This window comes from Ascaphus truei, chromosome 5 (assembly GCF_040206685.1).
Source record: "Ascaphus truei isolate aAscTru1 chromosome 5, aAscTru1.hap1, whole genome shotgun sequence".
In the NCBI taxonomy this organism is placed as follows: Eukaryota; Metazoa; Chordata; class Amphibia; order Anura; family Ascaphidae; genus Ascaphus; species Ascaphus truei.
Window position 1 is genome coordinate 118,036,785 of NC_134487.1, and position 18,929 is coordinate 118,055,713.

At 41.3% G+C, this 18,929-nt stretch overlaps 1 protein-coding gene across 1 annotated transcript in view; it reads right to left on the reverse strand.

The window, feature by feature from the left end:
• The window catches only part of PTPRQ (protein tyrosine phosphatase receptor type Q), a 363,399-nt gene extending 349,098 nt beyond the window's left edge, over positions 1–14,301 (reverse strand). Inside the window, exons 1-6 of the mRNA XM_075600515.1 lie at positions 14,047–14,301; positions 10,820–10,921; positions 8,667–8,804; positions 6,885–7,029; positions 4,169–4,423; positions 618–835 (exon numbers count right to left, since the gene is read on the reverse strand). Coding sequence (XP_075456630.1) covers positions 618–835; positions 4,169–4,423; positions 6,885–7,029; positions 8,667–8,804; positions 10,820–10,867 — 804 coding nt within the window. The 5' untranslated portion in view covers positions 10,868–10,921; positions 14,047–14,301. The remainder of the gene's footprint in view (positions 1–617; positions 836–4,168; positions 4,424–6,884; positions 7,030–8,666; positions 8,805–10,819; positions 10,922–14,046) is intronic.
• Positions 14,302–18,929: the final 4,628 nt, after the last annotated feature.

Here is an 18,929-nt window from a genome sequence, read left to right on the forward strand (position 1 = left end):
CAATTGTTCCTTGGTAGGAGCACGCAGGACAGGACCAGGATATCCCCAAGGTCAGCAGTGAGTAATCCATTTACTTCATTTATGTGATCAGTCCCACACACAGTTACCTAGACCACCACATAAGACTTACCTATATGGCTAGTGGCATAATCTATGGGAGTGTGTTTAACATTGGACTATCTGGAATCCTGAGTCTTATGAACTGTCCTATGCTATGAAGATGTTTATATTTTTATATCATGATCAAACATTGCCTACTCCTGGTTAGCATCACAAGTGGGAATTAACCCTCTCCTTCCCTTTTTTTGTATGTACTGTAGGAAGCGCTTATTCCTATTATGTCACATGTGTTAGTGCTGTACAGCGCTATGTACATGGATGGTGATGTATAAATAAAGATATACATATATACATACTAGTAGTAGTAGTAATAATCATTGAGTATAGTAGGCATCATTGAGCCGAATGGGCTACATGTAAAAAACAAAAGATACCATTTGATTCAGACAGAAAAAGACGAAAGGATTAGTCAATACAGAAACTTTGTGATGGATGATGGCTGATGGAATACTTCATTAACAGCAAGTGAAACCTTGAGAAAAAGGAATGCTACCTACCCTGTAATCAGTGAGCCCACTCCATAGTAAAATGATTTCATTCATCCCATGAAGGTAAGAAGATACAAAAACATGTTCCTCTTTATTCTGTATGTTAACAAGATGTGCTCCTGTATATGACGCTTCACAGTTGTGCTCAGCCTTATCCCACGGTTTGCTGTCTAGGCTAATTTTATAGCAACTGTTCTTAAATGCAACCCAGCCACCTGAACAGAACCCTGTAATAAATATTAACATTATTTTATTAATAACCATTTTGCTTGAGGAGTTAACTAAAATCCAGAACAAGTCACTTTGGCAATGGTTAGTTGGTTAATTATTCATGAAAAAAATATCTCTTTCAGATACTGTATAATGTTTTGACATTATTAAAATATATGAATGCAAATATTAGTACAATAAATTCCATTCAAGTGACACTCTTTCAGGGATCTCCTCAGTCACAAAAAACAAAATCATTGATGCAATTCCATTGTGAATTTCAGTGTTCTAAATATTATTGTTTAGTAAAACAGAAAGAAGCTTGCAGGAATTCCTGGGTATAAGAGAACCTGTCTCCCTAATTATCACACTGTCTCCCTCCTGCTTTTTGCCTCTAAACTTTTTGAATGTCTGGTGTTCTTTCCCTTACTCCATTTTCTCACCACCTACTCTCTCCTACAGTAACTTAACTACACCTTAAGGGGCCTTTAAGGCGCCTTAAGGGGTGCTGCATCACATGTCGGCCCATTGCCATGTTAATGCATCGCCATGTGATGTCGTGTCGCCATGACGCTGCAACATTGATGGTAGAGGGCTGCTTACATAGGGTCCACTCTCTCCCTGACAATCCGTTTCATTGGTGTGGGGAAGAGCGTTGGGACACTATACCCACTTTAGGGGGTCATACATGGTCTGGAGGGAGGGTCCCGACTCCCTTCACCCTCCTCCCCAAGCTGGAGCCCCTGGGACGTGCCACTGCTCTCCTAGATCCTCTACAATCTGGCTTCCGCACTGCTCACTCCACTGAAACAGTCCTCAACAAAATAACTAATAACTTTCATGCTGCAAAAGACAAAGGTCATTATACTTTGCTCATATTATTCGACTTCTCTGCAGCCTTGGATACTGTAGACCACCCTCTTCTCCTTCACATTCTCTATATGCTTGGTAACAAAGCTCTATCATGGATCTCCTCTTACCTCTCTCATTGTACTCTCTGTGTCTCATTTGCTACCACCTCCTCCTCTGTAGATCTCTCTATGGGTGTATCCCAGGGCGCTGTCCTGTGACCTCTTCTCTTATTTCTTTCAACGCTCTCTTTACGTAAACTTATCACATATCGAGGGTTCAAATATCACCTCTATGCTGATGACACACAATTTTACCTTTCAACCCCTGACCTTACACCTGCTGTACAGACCAAAGTCTCCAAATGTCACTCTGCTATATCATCCTGGATGGCCCTCTGCTGACTCAAACTTAACTTGTCCAAGACGAAGCTCCTCAAACTTCCTCCCAAGCCTGGCCCTACTGCCCCCTTCTACATTACTGTTGGCACTACTGTCATGCACCCAGTATCACAAGCAAACTGTCTAGTGGTCACATTTGACTCCTCCCTCACATTCTCCTCACATTCACAATGTAGCTAAAACCTGTCGTTTTTACCTCCATAACATTTCAAAGATATGCCCTTTCCTCTCTCCCTCTACTGCTAAAACTCTAATGCAGTCCCTCATTCTCTCCCGTCTCGACTATTGTAACCTTCTACTGTCCAGCCTTCCTGCCTCTCACCTGCAATCTACTGTATACAACAACAAAAACAAAAAGTCCCCATTCTGCATGCAAATGACAAAGTATATAGTTAAATAATTATATGTTTGTCTTCTCATAAGTATGGGCCATTTAGTTAAACTTTTTGTCCAAAGCGTTATAAGCCTGCAGCCACACCAAGGCATGGCCCCTTTCCAGGTCCTAATAGTAAATGTTAGGTCACACCCAATAGCACTCCTTTTAAAACAATATAAATGACGTGGTGGCTGTTGAGTTCAGAGCTTACAGAAATTGTGTATGCCCCATACAATCTATTCTAAATTCTGCTGCTACAATCACTTTACTGTCTTCCAAATCTATCTCAGCATTTCTCCTACTGAAATCCCTCTCCTGGTTTCGTATTAAACTATGTATCACTTGCAAGATTCTCCTCCTCACTGTTAAGACTATACACTCTTCTGCCCCTCCTTACATCTCAGCCCTATGTTCTCACTATACACCTGCCTGACTTGCATTCTGCTCAAGAATGTCATCTGTCTACCCCTTTTGTATCTGAAATCCTCTCCTGCCAAAACCCTTCTCACTCTCTGCCCCACACCTCTGAAATGTCCTTTCCCTCAATATCTGACTGGCACCCTCTCTCTCCACGTTTAGGACCGTTCACTTTAACAAAGTACTGTACAGTATATGGGTAGCTTCACTGCCTGATACTATACATCTCAGATGCACTGACCTCGGCCCAATGCAGACCACTTACAGAACACCCTCCTGCTGTCTCTGTAAGTTCTCCCTACTTACCACTTAGATTGTAAGCTCTTCGGGCAGGGATTCCCTTTCCTATTGTTACTTTGATGTCTGAAGTGCTTATTCCCACTATGTGTTATATTATTATGTCACGTGCTGTGAAGCGCTATGCACAGTACCTGGATGGTGCTATATAAATAAAATAAATTGTATATAATGTATATATTGAGACTTACCTTGACGTTGGTTAGCAGGCTTGGCATTATTTGATCAAAGGATGTAACCAAAAGTCTCCTTTGTCTTACAGATTTAGTTTGCACTATGTATAGTTATTTCCCCATTTATGGCTATCCCAATGTGAGAAGCGCAGGAATTCACTTTCTGTTTTTTCACATATATATGGCCAATTCTTTCACCAACAGCATGCTCCTTACATGGAGAAGTGCAGTGAATATATATTTGTTTTACATCATGTATATAATGTATAATAACCCTGCTCACTTAATGTATTTGTCATCATGCTCACTTAATGTATTTGTCATCATGCTCAGGACATACTTGAAAACGAAAGGTGACTCTCAATGTATTACTTCCTGGTAAAACATTTTATAAATAAAATAAATAGACATACAGTATACACATACATATTTAAATGAAGGAACAAGGAAGACTGTATAGTGTTGTATTTTTGGTTTAGATCTCTCCTTAATCACATGAAATATTGATCATTTTGTGTGGTCTGTTGCACAGTTTTGTTGCTATTTGATTGGGCTACTCTCGTTTAATCTCTAGGATGCTTACAATTTTTTCTTTCTATACAAAAACACTGTATGCCAATAACAAATTGGAAACTAATTTACAGAGATCATCCTGCATGACATTTTACAGATGCTAGAATAAACTCATCATCATTTCAAATAATGTTTTAGATTATTTTGTTTACTCAAAAAACCCAGACAACGAAGATACAAATGTTAAATGATTGCTACAGAATGTATAACAAAATATATTTGGCGACCCAGCAAGATATTCAGGAGGAAACATAATGGACTTACCTGTTTCAATCGGAATATTAATATTTTGAGAAACATTTATAGATCCAAAATGTTGCTGCTTCAACACAAACACAAAATTGTAAATACTTCCAGGTGTCAAATTGCCCCATTCGTAAAAAGCATCTTTCTGCGACATCAATCGAGCAGAGTTATTTAATAAAATGGAAACAATAAAGTCTCCATTAAGCGTGTTCCAGTTGAAGGACACAGATGTGCTTGTCACAACTGTCTTGATATTGGACAGACTTATAATATCTGCAGGGAACAACAATATATGTGTTATTACTGTGTCATTCAAGAATGAAAACAGACAAACATACAAAGGAAACAAAAAGGATGTATTATGAAATCCCACCACACCCAAAACATCCAAAACATCCAGGCCTCTACAAAAACAAATGTTAGAGGTGACTAAAGCATGATAGCCAATTATTGGCTACTAATGGATGCTCTAATGAATGGCTGGTAACACATGATAATGGCTATCACACTTTAATGAATGTGCCAAGTCCAAACACAAATAATCCTCTAATTACCTACAGGTCAGAAAGTATATGGATGATTCTGAATAAGGTGCTGACCATAGATAAGACAGACCTCCGTTTGAGATTCAGTGGCAGCTCCTTAGTACTGTGTTAAGTTACTTTCAGGTTCATTTAGCAAAGTCTCCCTGCTGCAAAACTGGGACAAAATGTGAGCAAAATGCAACATCAAAATGTATATAGATGGAGCCAAGTCCCCTTCAGCTACTAATGCGAAGAGTGTGCAGCGCACAGCAATAAGTGAGGGTAGCAGGTCTGGCAAACAAAGTCCTTTATTGAGAAGCCATAAAATAGAGGGCTGCAACCCTTCTACGTGTTTCTTCTTGATAAAGTGCACTAGCACGAAACGCGTAGAAGGGTTGCAGCCCTCTATTTTATGGCTTCTCAATAAAGGACTTTGTTTGCCAGACCTGCTACCCTCACTTATTGCTGTGCGCTGCACACTCTTCGCATTTGGACTCCTTACCTGGATACAGCGGCACGCTTTGGAAGGGAACCACTGGGGGATAAAAGTATCGTGAGTACGTTTACCTGGGGCCAACCCAATGTGGTAGGGGGAGGGTGTCTTTGGGCAACCTACCCCCACCTTCAGGGTATTCTTAGAGCCCCCTTATAGGTTTAGTACTGGTACTATCTGATTAGTCATTACCCAGTATGTGCTCCCCTCCATTTAATGTATACGGACCCAAGCACTTTTGAGCACCATTCTTTCACCAAACCCTTCAGCTACTAATTCTCTGGCCCTCTGGACTGAGGTGGTAAGGTATGCTGAGGAGGGGTGCTCAGGGCCTCAAGCCCGGGGTACTGCCTTCAGGGAATGTATCCTGTAATGCTGTACTTAATCAAATAAACCCCAGTTATACCATCTCTGGTGTGAAGCTTGGAGTGTGAACTACCAAGAAGAGTTGCCTCTGAGGTTCATCCTGGCTACACCAGGATCATCCTGGGCTGGAGGCGCTGCGCTGACTGACGAACCACCCCTGATAGCTTGTCCTGATGTCTCCCTATACCACGGGAAGATCTCAGGCCTTCTGTTCTACCAAACAGGTATGCACCTGCACCAGAATACACCGGTAGCTACATGATCTCACTTAGGGTGGGTGAAAAGGTGCTACATATAAAAAAAAAGAATCCCATTAAGAGCAGGGTGCTTGTATTTTTTGATAAATCTTGTGCAGTTTGGTTGCACTGGTTTTGCCCCAGGAGACTTTGATAAACAGATCCCTTTATTTCAGCTATAACTCCAGTGCCAGAAATTGTATTATCCCCCACAAATTCAAGTCTTTTTTTTATACCATATATGAACCAGGGGTTCTCCAGAGCTGTCCCACAAAACACAGTGAGACCCCCAATTGCCAAATGGTTTAATTTGTTTTAGTTTTGCCAGTACTTCCAAGGAAAAACAGAGATAGCTGTGGGGTCAACCAATCGGAAGCTACAATGTTATCTCAAAAGGATTTAATGGCTTTCTATTGGCCACCAGAGTGAGGCTGACCCCAGTGGCCACATTGTTGACAAGTATTCTTAAAATGGAATTTCAAACTTAAATATCTCAGGAGATGGGGTATCCTTGTAGCTTGGATTGTTGCGGGTCATATCTCAGATCTAGAAGACCTCTTGTTTCAAATAAGATATTTAAAAACAAAAAACACCAAAAATCACATACTGTGTATATATAAATGTAAAAAAAAGTAGCAGAGATAGCTGATTTAACACTTTGAGTATCGGCGGGGTCATGGCCCGTGTGGCACAGTGCAGTCACGTGACCGTGGCAGTCATTTCCCAGGAAACAGAAAAGGAGGAGTCCTTCGTTTCACTACTTAGCAGATTGTGTCCCGCGCTCCATGGGAATACAGGATGCGATCTAAGCAGGAATGACATACCTCTTGGGGCATGACGTAGTCACTGTGTCCTGGGGCATTCAGAGGGTCGAAGCAACTTTAGGAAAGGCATTAATTGTGAATATATTGTTTTACATTGTTGTCTATATTGCAAGTGCTGTAAAAACAAGAATACATGTGTATGCACTTCTATCAACGTGTCTAATAAGACTAATAACCCAATCTCAGCTCACTTCCAAGCATCGAAAATAAAACAAGATTATTTAAAAGTACGAAACCAACATGAAGCCCACTTTCCTGTTATTGTACATATATCAGTGTGTATATACTTACTTTTAAAAAAAGATCTAGTACCTAAAATATTGCCATCAGTTATGGATTGTATGGTGATATTATAAGTACGATTTTCCTCAAGGTGATCCAGTGATACGTATGATTTATAAACTTTTTGTTGTTTAGCAGATACTTTTGGTATGCTCTACAAATGACAAAAAAATGACAATTAGTTTAAAGTTGTGTAAAATGTTGAAATTAGCCGTCAGCCACTAAACGGTTTTAAGTGAGTTGATGTGCAGTCATGCTGGCCCATTTAGCAGAAAATGGAATAAGAAATAGTTTTCACAATGGTGCAAAATGTAAGTTTCATTAAACAGATTTTTTTTTTTTTTAATGACCACTTTTCTAAGAGTTCTTAGTAAATGGGTCTGAACCCGCTACCCCGCCTCTCCCAGTGTTTTATATTTCAATATATTACATTGTGAGGACTGGCTCAGTGAGTAAAGACACTGACTGACACTGAGATTGTCGGCTCCTTGTGACCTTGGGCAAATCACTTTATCTCCCTCAGGCACCAAAAAAAACATAGATTGTAAGCTCCACGGGGCAGGGACCTGTGCCTGCAAAAATGTCTCTGTAAAGCGCTACGTACAACTAGCAGCGCTATACAAGAACATGCTATTATTATTATTTATTATTATTATTGTTGTGTTTCCAGGTACTGTTCAAATATAGTACAATACTTACTTTAGAAACATATTCAGGTAGCACCTTGCTTTCCCATGGAGAAGCATGGACCACACGCAGCAGGATTGCGGAAGACTGTCCCAAGCGCCACTAACATTTGCTTGTTTGTCTGCGACACTGAGGACAGTAAGTCTTGCTACATCTGTACATGTCACGCAACCCACGCTATTGACTATTATTAAGGAGATAATGCAAACGTCACCATTGTTTTCAATGGCAAGCGTTGTAAAACTTCTACAAATGTACAGTATGTTGGATATTAGAATACAAATTCAGCCACTAAACCAGAAAAGTACTCTATTACAGATACATGAAAAATCTAAGGACATTTGATGACATTTTGAATTTAAATGTATTTGCACCAATACTATAACTGAGGATAGAAGCATTCACATTAAAAGACATTTCAAAGTTCAGAAATGTCTACTGTTTGCTACTCAGTAACTGTAACTCATATCAAAATGGGTGTAAAGACATACGATAATTGGGTACGGATGATAAAGAGCAAAATATTATGACAATGGCAGGGAACACCGATGGAATATTTTAATTCCTGTATTGAAGATAATTCAGCAACCCCATTAAGCCTCTATGAGCATTAACTCCTATAATTTTAGCATCTTGTCCCCTGAGCATGTCCTGCTTTTAAAAATCATGATTTTCTTCATCTTTAGATGTTGAGGTTAGCATGGTAACCTTTGGACAGCACTGAACCATTTGACCACACAGACCAGAGGCTGCCAACTGGTCAGAGAGACTAGAGATTGCAATTTGAGACGCTCTAGTCTAGCCTGCAAGTTTTTCGGTTTGTTCTTTAACCTGGGTTACTTTTGGTAGCTACATATATTACATTTGATATGTTTTACAAAACCAGGTACAGGGGAAATAAAGTAAAAAATGTTTTTTATAATGTACCTGGTCTATGAATGGGAAATCATGTCAATTGTTATTTATAATATGATGTAAATGTAAATACATTACGCAATATGTTTCAGCCACAGTTTTGCCAAATTGTTCATATTTAATTCTTAACTCGGCAGAAAATGGAATTTAGTAACAACAAATAAAATGTTGACACAAAAGCTCAATTACTTGCAGACTGATGTCCTCCCTGAGCTGAAGTATTACAGCATAATATTCTGGGTTTTGTACTTCGGGAAATGCATTCCACGCAACAAAAACTGCTGTGGTTCCTGTTTTCATTTCACCACATTCCATATTCTGTACTACCTGAAAAACATCATCATGCTTCATTAAATAATCATAAGAAATTATACATTCATGAACTGTGCATTCACTTGCACACTTCACTTGTACAAAAGGTGTATATTCTGGTGACCAACAATTAGTAGTGTACTGTGAATATGTAATAAGTATATACAGCCCAGGACTTTTTGTACAGAAAATATTTCACAAAATAGCAGCATTTAGATGATTTTAGGGAAGCTAAACTGTTGGTTTTCCTATGATATACAAGGGACACACGATACGTATATATGCCCTTCTGAACATTGAGCTAATGTAATAGTTTGCTTATGCACTTTAAGCAAAATATTACATAGGTCATTATATGTTAATTTAAAATAAAATAAAATACATGGTACTTTCCAATCCATAAGGTGATCACTTACAGTAATTAAATCCAGTTCACTAATGAGAAATATAATGATAAAGTCAGTGAGAGTATTACAATCTTCACTAATAGAAATATGTTCAATTAAAGACCAAAGGGGCACTGGCATCCTGATTAAGGGCTTCAATAACTCAATTGTAGTTAGGGCTGCTGACAGGGGGGAAGAGCCGGGACAAGTGTCCTGCACTCAGGGGCAGCGGTGGGCCCTGCTGGCTGGTGCTGGAAGTTGGGCCCGGCCAGAGGTCAGGCCTAACTTCTTTGCCTGTCTGGCTGCGGGTCCTCTAGTTGCCGCCGGGCTCTGGCTCTCCCCAGCTGCGGGCCTGCCTCTCCCTCACTCTCACTCTCTCTGCCTTCGGTGCGCACCGGGCCTCTCTGACCGCAGCACGCACTGGAAGCTGGGTCCAGCTTCCGGCGTGCTCCGGCATGAGAGAAAAGCTCGGCTCGGGACAGTGAAGGAGGCCAGCAGCTGGGGGCCGCCCTCACTGTCCCAGCACACGCACCGGCATGGGAGAGAGAGGGAGAGAGGCCCGGCGCGGGACAGTGAGGGAGAGGGGGAAGCCCGACAGGAGGCCCACAACAGTGGGGGGAGAGCCGGGGCACCAGCGGCCTGAGACCACCCCCAAGGTAAGTGTGTTTGGTATCTAACTGAGGGTGTGGGAGGAGGGTGTATGTATTTGGGGGTGGGGTGTTTGTATATATTTGGGGGGTGGGAGGGTGTTGCATGTATTTGGGGGTGGGGTGTTTGTATATATTTGGGGGGTGGGAGGGTGTTGCATGTATTTGGGGATGGGAGTTTTTTTTAATGTATTTGGGGGGTAGGGGGAGTTAAGAATTGGGGGGGGTTGTATGTATTTGTGGGTTGATTTTTTTGTATTTGGAGTGGGGGGTTTTGTATGTATTTTGTGGGGGTGGGTAATTATTGTGAGGGAATTGTGTATGTGTGTGGCCAGTAGGGGGGAGGGAATGAATGTGAGGAGTGGGGATTGAGGGATCGGGATTGAGTGAGACGGGGGTAATAGATGGAGGGGGAAGATTGAGGAGAGAGGGGGAGTAAGTGAGGGAGTGAGGAAGAGAGAGGGGTGACAGGGGGAAAGAGTGCGTGAAGAAGATGGGGGGTAAGAGGGAGACCGGGGAGAGAAATACATGGGAAGAGGGAGGGAGAAATAGAGGAGGGGATTCGCAAGGTGTGAAATGGGGAGGGGGGGTCTCGCAAGACCGCTGACATGGGGGGAGAGACTTGTTGAAACTCTTGTCCTGGGCCCCGGGAAATCTGTTAGCGGCCCTGATTGTGGTATGCACTGCATAGCATGCACTAATCTATGTATTAAATGAAAACTCACATAACTTTGAAAACCCTATCTATAAAACCTTATGCTCTTATGTTCACAATGGCCACATAATGGCCACATAATGTACTATAATAACAGAAAGATAAACAGGTGGTACCACATGCTGCAATATCTGAAGCCTCCTCCATGGCTGTTAATATATTCATTTAAATACTTTAACATTCATGCTAGCAATATATACTGCAAGTTGAATACAGTGACAGATGTCATACTTATAGATGCTTAATTAATGTTTGTAATGTTTAATAAATAAATGTTTGTACCTGAAAAATACTTTTCATAAGGAGCAGAAGGAGAAGTGATTTGTCCATGGATGTAGAAGGTACTCTACTGTACCTCCTTTGTCAACTATTTCTCTGTTATACCTTCAAAACAGAAAGTCAGATGTGCAAAATTAGCAGGAATCTCCACTTTCTCCAAATACACAAGATGCATTTGTCATACTGCATTCCACACACCCCAAAGAACATCCAAAAATACATAACAATTTTTTAGCAGGTTGTAGAAAAAGATTTCTTAAATGTACAACTTTGTACTTTTCAATAATGCTACCAAATTGACAAACCAGCTAAAACCATTGTTGAGCAGGAATTGGATAACAAACCAATGGTGCGGCAGGTTGTTTTAATTTGATACAGTGCTGCTAGTGTACATTGACCCGAAACTAGAAAAAACATAACAAATACAATTAAAAAATATATTTTATGATAAGACCTTATTTGAGGTGTACGCAAGTTAGTTATGGGCTTGTCTGAAGCCGTTTCAAATCCCAACATGTTAATGCATGAACACTAAAAACATGCTACACTTACTTATCTGTGTTCACCAGCCCATTTCTATACATATGTTTAGCATTTTAAAACATAGGTCATGGGTGTAAAATCAGCCATCAGCGCTAATATGCTGGCGATGACAGAAAATACACACACAAGAAAAAGCTGTCTGGCGTCATTTTGTAAGGTTTCAGGGTCCATCAGGATTTCAGTTTGAGGATCTCTGGCCTAATGGTACTGTCCCTATTTTTGAAAACAGTGCCTCCAGAATACTACAGAATACTATTGTCAGCTTGTAACTTTGTCATTATATACAATTTTTGCAAGAGTACTGTAGGATGAAGTAAAGATTTAATTTATTGTTTTATATTTTTAGATTATGTTGAGGACTAAATACATTTAAACATAAACACAGAATGGATACCTGGTGCACGGTTAATTAAAGGCTCTTTCCAAGGACCCAAAGATCTGACATTGGTTCTTAAACCCTGACCCGCCGTTTAACTGTCGTGGAATTGAATGGCAATCCAAGCAATATCCTACATGTGTGGTTTGTTTAATAAATCAGTTCTGTAGTATTAGATAATACTTACTGCATTTTTTATTTTTTATTATTCAACTGTTAATGCCAATTTTAATTAGTATTAATATACGGAGCATCCTTTGATTTCTATAGCACACTTCCACAGCAGTGCACAATCTTTGCAACACTCTCCTGTTTGTGATGATTTGTCTGAAATGTTCACAGCAGTTTGAGCTGTAAACGGTAATAATAGGCAATGTTGCAAGGATACATTGTAGCTGCTGAGATACACTGACTGAAAAATTGATTGAAACTGAAAGGCGGCCATTAAGTGAACCTAGGGAAGCAGGGCCTTTGCTGATCGATCACAGGAGAATGAACCGATTGGCAACTTAGGTAATTAGTTTTCAATTAAGGTAATTAAAGGCTGCATATATATATATTTTCTTTTTAAATTGAAGTGCGGCTTGGATTGACTGTTTAATGCCGGATTGGTGTGCGATGCCCCCATTGGCGCTTAGTGAATCTTCCCCTATATTATCTTTAATGTTGACTGTCTGATAATTTAGCAAGTTGTGCATATATTGTTGGTGATATATAAATAAATAATAATAATGTATTATTGTTATAAGAAAACCTTGCACACTTAGTCGCATATTTACTAAGCAGCGTTATTTCCCATTTAGGTCCTGGAAGATACCTCACACCGCATTTAACATAAAGGGCAATATGGTGTCTTATGGACTTGCGTGGCATAGTATATATTGCCCTAAATGTGCAGCCCCCTAAAAAATTTAACGTTTAATTGTTTTTTCAAATTGGAACCAGGGGTCCCCCGGAACTGAACCTCTTTATTTTCAGCGAGATAATTGGCCCTTTCAGTGCCATTGCGCTTCACGGAGAATCCAATTTGACCGCCACTGTAAACCAATCAATTAAAAAAAAAACCCAGGCAGGATTGCTGCATAAAACCCTTTGAGTGCCATGGCCCCTCCGGCACAGGCGAACACATGAGCGCTATTCTGCGCACTGATAACGAAACAGAAGCGGATGAGTCCCACTAAGGCTAAGGCCCCGCTGCCTCAGACCACGCGCCACAGCGCGTAGTGAGCCGTGCAGCGAGGGGGGACTGGGACCGGCTCGGGTGGATACCCCTGCTGGTGAGTAATGCGCACGCGGCCGCGCGCCGCCGGACGCAGCGGGGCCAAAGCCTTACTGATAGAACGCGTTCGCACAGAGCGAGCAGGACATCATGACGTAGCTAGTATGTCATGGGGACACCTGGGAGTGCCACGCCACATGACAGGTAGCTAGCTACATCTAAAGGGCGCCCAAAGGAAAAAGTAATTGTCATGTAACACAGGACAGTGTGTGTGCGCTGAGACTAATTCTTATGTGAGTTTAAATAATCATTTTGTAATGCACAGAAATTTGTGCATCTAAATTAGAAACGTGGGTCTTCAAAGTTAATGTACAGAAGTAGCCACGGTTATTATTCCCACTGGTACATTATGATGGCTTATTCTATCTTTTTGCTGCCATTGAATCCTATGGAAACGCTGTAATATTCTGCAGTTACAGTATAACACAATATGTTGTGTTATCAGCGGGAGCTACATCTGCACAATACATCTACAAAGAACAATTCAAAGCCTGCAGCTCATTTATAATATTGTCACTAGAGATCTACACAATGTCATTTTTTGACACCTGGAGAAATGGGACTGTGCTAGACATTAACATACTTGTTTTGTCAACAAACACATCTCTACCAACCGAGCATAGCATAAAATAACATACATTCAATCACATCTGGAAGTGCCATTCTCATTACTTGAAAGCCAATGTATATGTGTTGATCTATCCATTTTATTTTCAGTGAGCCTTTTAATTTCTAAGAGGCTGAGACTTGCTAAGTCTGGTAAGTGTATGTAAAAAGTCTGATTGTGAACAAAATGAAAATGTGAGAAACATAAGAATTGACAAGGGGACCAAATATCACTAAATAAGCAGATTCCTCACAGACAACCCGTTTTAAAAACGTCCCTTTGTTTTGTGCATCCCTGTATTGGGTGCTGCACTGTGCAGCGCACAGATTGCACCTCTGCACTCCTGGCTGCAGATAACAATAAAGAACTCGCAGATAGAATGCGGGACCTGGCTGACTCGTTCAGATCACGCGCTCAGCACTCACCCGGCTGCAGCTCTCGCGGTTACCGTCCAATCCTGAGCATTCAGACCGCGCGAGGCTTGTCCTGCGGATGGAGCAGTATAGCTGGGGAAGCTGGCACAACGTGTTTGGCTTTATGAAGCCTCCCTGTGCATTTCCAATTCAGTCCCAATCTCTGCTCTCTGTAAGGAAGGTATTTGCTATCTACCTCCTTTTGACTGCACGCTGCTGATTGTTTTAGCACTTTGCATTATAACTCCTTCCGTCAGCTCTCGTCTATCCCCCAATTTGTTCTGGCCATATTTGCCCTTTCCTCTTCGTTAAAGTGAGGGGAGGTCTCCATGGTGACAAACAGCCTCTCCTCACACTCAAGCCCAGGCAGGGCGGGTGTGGGAGTCATACTCATAGTACAGACACTGGGCATGAGGAGGGAGGAAAGAAAACAAAAAAGAACTCGACACAAATTAGAGGCTCACGACTAATTAGTTGGGAAAAATAAAACCAAAGAGCAAGCAAGATGGTAGAAACGTAAATAAACCCACTATAACTGAATATTGGTATTTAGTATTTACAACAGCAGTGGAAATATACCAGAATAAATGTGCTCTAATAAACTATAGCCTGACATGGATTTAAATTCTGAGAACAAATACATGTTTGCCTCTGCTGTTGATCATCCATAATATACTATAGTGATTCTGTATGTACATGTAGTTGAATGGGGGGGGGGGGGTGCGAGAGGCATAAATAGATTTGGAGGGAAAGGGAGATAAGCTGTGGGATAAACATTACCAAGTCTAACCCTTGTCTGGATGCCAATGAGCTAAACAAATGTGTTCATTAGAGACAGAACTAGTGTGCAGCATTTTCACATTCAGCAAGCAACAGGACGCCAGCTTTTCCTGACTCGCAAATACAGGCCATTCAAATCAGGATGGGAATTCCTTAGTGAATTTTTGTGATAAAAGGTGGCAAAGCAGGCAAAACTTCCTTACATATAAAAATTCAAGTACATGTCCTGTACCAGGGTTGTCAGGGTATACATATTAACACACAGACACACACACACACATTGAAAGTAGGGATGTGGGGGACCTGGGCTTAAGCCTTATACAATTTAAATTATATAGCAAGTATATTACTGTCAGTATCCATCCTCATGGCACCGCAACCTCAAAATGGCGTCGCGATTTGATGTCACGGCGCCAGAGGAGGGATACTGACAGCAAGAGATTGGGCAGGAGAAGGATAAGGCCTCGTTCAGGGTGCTGGCATCGGAGGGAGGGCGTGCTGCCGTGCGTGCTGCCGTGAGAAACAAAGTATTCAATTTGAATACTGGTTGTCAGGGTAGCAACCGCCCTGTCTCCGAAGCCAGGAGTTGAAGCTGACTACAGTTTCAATAAACGAAAATTTCGTTTTTTGGAGCTGCAGCAGCGTCACAGGGACCTAGGCAGCCAATGAAATCATTCTTCAGAATGATTTCATGACTGCAACTTGGATACTTACCCTGCTGTGTGTAACCCCGCCCCCTCCCCAACGCTGAAAGGTCTGCTGGGGGATAAACACAGATCGCCCAGCAAACTCCCGCACTGCCTGCCTCCTGCCCTCCCTCCGAGTCCTGCAGCTGGCACCCTGAACGAGGCCTAAGAGAGTTACAGAGGCCCCACGTTCTCTCCCGACAATCAGTTTAATTGTTGGGCCGATTTATAGCACCGCGATCAAGCCGGCTCTGATAATAAATAAAGAACTGTTTGTCTGAATAAAGTTTCTGGCACCCTTCATTCCATCAACAGCAGCCCGCATGGATCCAAGCATCCTGAGAAAGGTAACACTACCACACTGAGCACTTATGTAACTCTCCTTTGGGAGAGGAGGGGTTACACATATCAATGGATTGAGTGTAGGATTGAGTGTAGGAATGAACCCTTTTATAATGTGTTATTCTAACAGATATATTGTGTAATATATGAAACACAGCAACACATTCATATTATTATTATGTTTAAGAGATTAAGTATAATATGTTATTTAATGATTAAAGTGAATATTAGATATGTTTTATGTGGTCTACTTTTGTGCATATAATGTATGATATAAAGCATGAGTTTACCAGAAACAATCTACATACTGTATGAGAAAATGATTTTCAAGGCGACAAAAGTAACCAAAATAATATTTTATTATACACAGTTCAGGTACTGTGTATAAAAAATAAAATAATTTACCCTATATACCATTCAACAAATATAACTATATAATAATAACTTTATTTCAAATACTGTTGTGCTTTTCTTCCAATGGGATTCAATGTGCTTCACAGTTACAATATAGTGCACAGTATGCAGCACATAGGAATTTTACAGACACAATCCGTGCCCAGATAATCTTACAGAAGGATACGAATAGCTTAAAGAAGCATACGAATAGCACTGTGAACATTCTGAACACATGATACATAAAGCTTGGCCCCCTGCAGACGCACTTACCAGAACTCCCTCCTACTGTCTCTGTACGTTCTCCCTACCTACCAATTAGATTGTAAGCTCCTCGGGGCAGGGACTCCTCTTCCTTAATGTTATGTTTGTCTAAAGCACTTATTCCCATGATCTGTTATTTATATTATCTGTTATTTATTCGATTACCACATGTATTACTACTGTGAAGCGCTATGTACATTAATGGCGCTATATAAATAAAGACATACAATACAATACAATACAACCTGTGTCTGGTGCCTGAAGCACAAGGAGCTGACACTGGGAATTGAACCAGGGTTGCCTGATTCAAACTTTGATGAAAAAGAAAGTTTTGTGACGCATATATCCAGGAAAGAAAAAGGAAAAAGAGAAAAAAGGGGATGAAAAAAAAGAAAAAATAGTGTAATATTGCAAATACTGTGGCCAAAATATTCACAGGGTGAGTATCATACTCACATTTAGTTTAATTCTTTTTGGCTTTAAGAGAATCAGATGATCTTCTTTGTTCTCTTCTTTGTGTCAGCGTCACATAATATACAGTATAGAAAATCTTCTTATAATGAAGTAACTTTTCAAGGAAAAAAGGCTAATATAGTATAATACTGTTTAATACATTTAAAAAAAAAAAAAAACAACACAAGATTTGCACTTACAAACATTCCCAATTGCTGACTAATCCTTATTTTCTTTTAAGGGATATTACTTTGTTCATGTTGTATATTTTCATTTACATGTGTTAACATTCTCCGTTTTTTGATTTTTTAACAATGTAGATTTGTTTGTCATTTATTAAATTGTTATTTACACTGAGACTCCTCTTGTAGTTTGGGTCCTTTGTTTCCAGAGGGGCGGTTATCTCTGTGGTTCGTTTGCCATTCTAACATTGACGGTCAGTTATCTGACCGGACAGGAATATACGCACTTCCGGTCTGGGTGACTCACTACATAAGGATCCAGTGTACTTGTAGACAGCACTCTTTGATAAAGCGCCAGGTCGGCGGGAAACGCGTCAGAGTGCCTTTTAGCTCCCTCATGGGCATTGTTTGCTGAATAAAACTTTTTTATTTTTTCTATATTTTGATCTGCCTCCAGTTCTTCCGTTACAGTGCTCCTTGTTTTTTCTTTTTACCTCTATCTTGGACTTCGTTGACGGGATGCATGTCAGGATGAAAATTTGAACAGCTGTCCGTGAGTACAAGTGGATTCTTTCCTGTTGCTGGCTCACTGCCTATGGAAGATACACGAAATTGACCTAGAGTAGCTGGTTGTTCTTTGATTCCACGGGTTACCTCATATGTGCGGGACACCTATTGGCTTCTATTCCAGCGCTTTGTAATTTGGTCATTTATACAGCTTATGATTGCATTTCATCCCAAGTCACTAAAAATGCAATGATGATGTTGAGCTCCTCCTCCTCAACCTGTGGTTCTTGAGCCACTGACACAGGCTGTCGGGCCAAACAAGTCCCCTGTCTGTAAGAGGGCCCTGAAAAAAAATACATCATATCATAAGGCATTCATACTAAACTTGAGTACATGTATGTAAGCACATTAGGATGTATTTACTTTGACCAAACAGCCATTTTTAAACATGTCTCTTGAATTATAGAACATTTTAACAGTAGAATCTACACAAACTTGCTAAACTTTAGAAGGCCTTACTCACATGGATATGAATGACAGCTGAGGCACGTTATAGTTTATAAGCCTTTTCATTTTGCTTTATCATTTAGAATGGCGTCTCATTTTCAAGTATGTCCTGGCTAATAAGTGATGTAAAGTACTTTAAAAGTGATTATTTCAAACATGATTGGTATGGCTAATATTATAAGGGGCAGGGGCGTAGCTATAGCCTGGGGGCCCGCGCTCTTTGGAATTCCTGCTCTCCCGCCCCCTTCCCCCCCCTGTAGGTGTCCCATCGCTTTCTTCAGACAGGTGGGGGAGGTGGTTTGCGGCGGCGGGTCCCCAGCGTTAAACAAAAGATAAGCCGGCAGAGGATTCAGCAGCTAACACAGGTAGAGCAGGACAGCAGGGGAGGAGCGAAGGGAGAGGTGATGATGGTGGGAGAAGAGACAGGTGATGATGGTGGGGGGGAGAGAGATGATGGTGGGGGGGAGAGGTGATGGTGGAGGGAGAGAGGTGATGTTGAGGGGGAGAGAGGTGATGATGATGATGATGGTGGGGGGGAGAGGGGATGATGGGGGTGTGAGGATTCGCCATCCTGGCGGCTGGAGACCGTCTCCTTACCTCAAACCTGCTTCTGTATCAGACACTCAGGAAGCGCAGTTTCGCGGTCCCGCTATGCGCACGCAGATCTTGCGCGGTCTGTCTGCCCGCCTGTGGGTTCTGGCCCTGCCTCCTGCTCTGGCGCTCGGCGGTTGCGCTCGTCCAGCCTCCCCTCTGAGGCACGCCCCGGTCTCTGCCCCCGCCC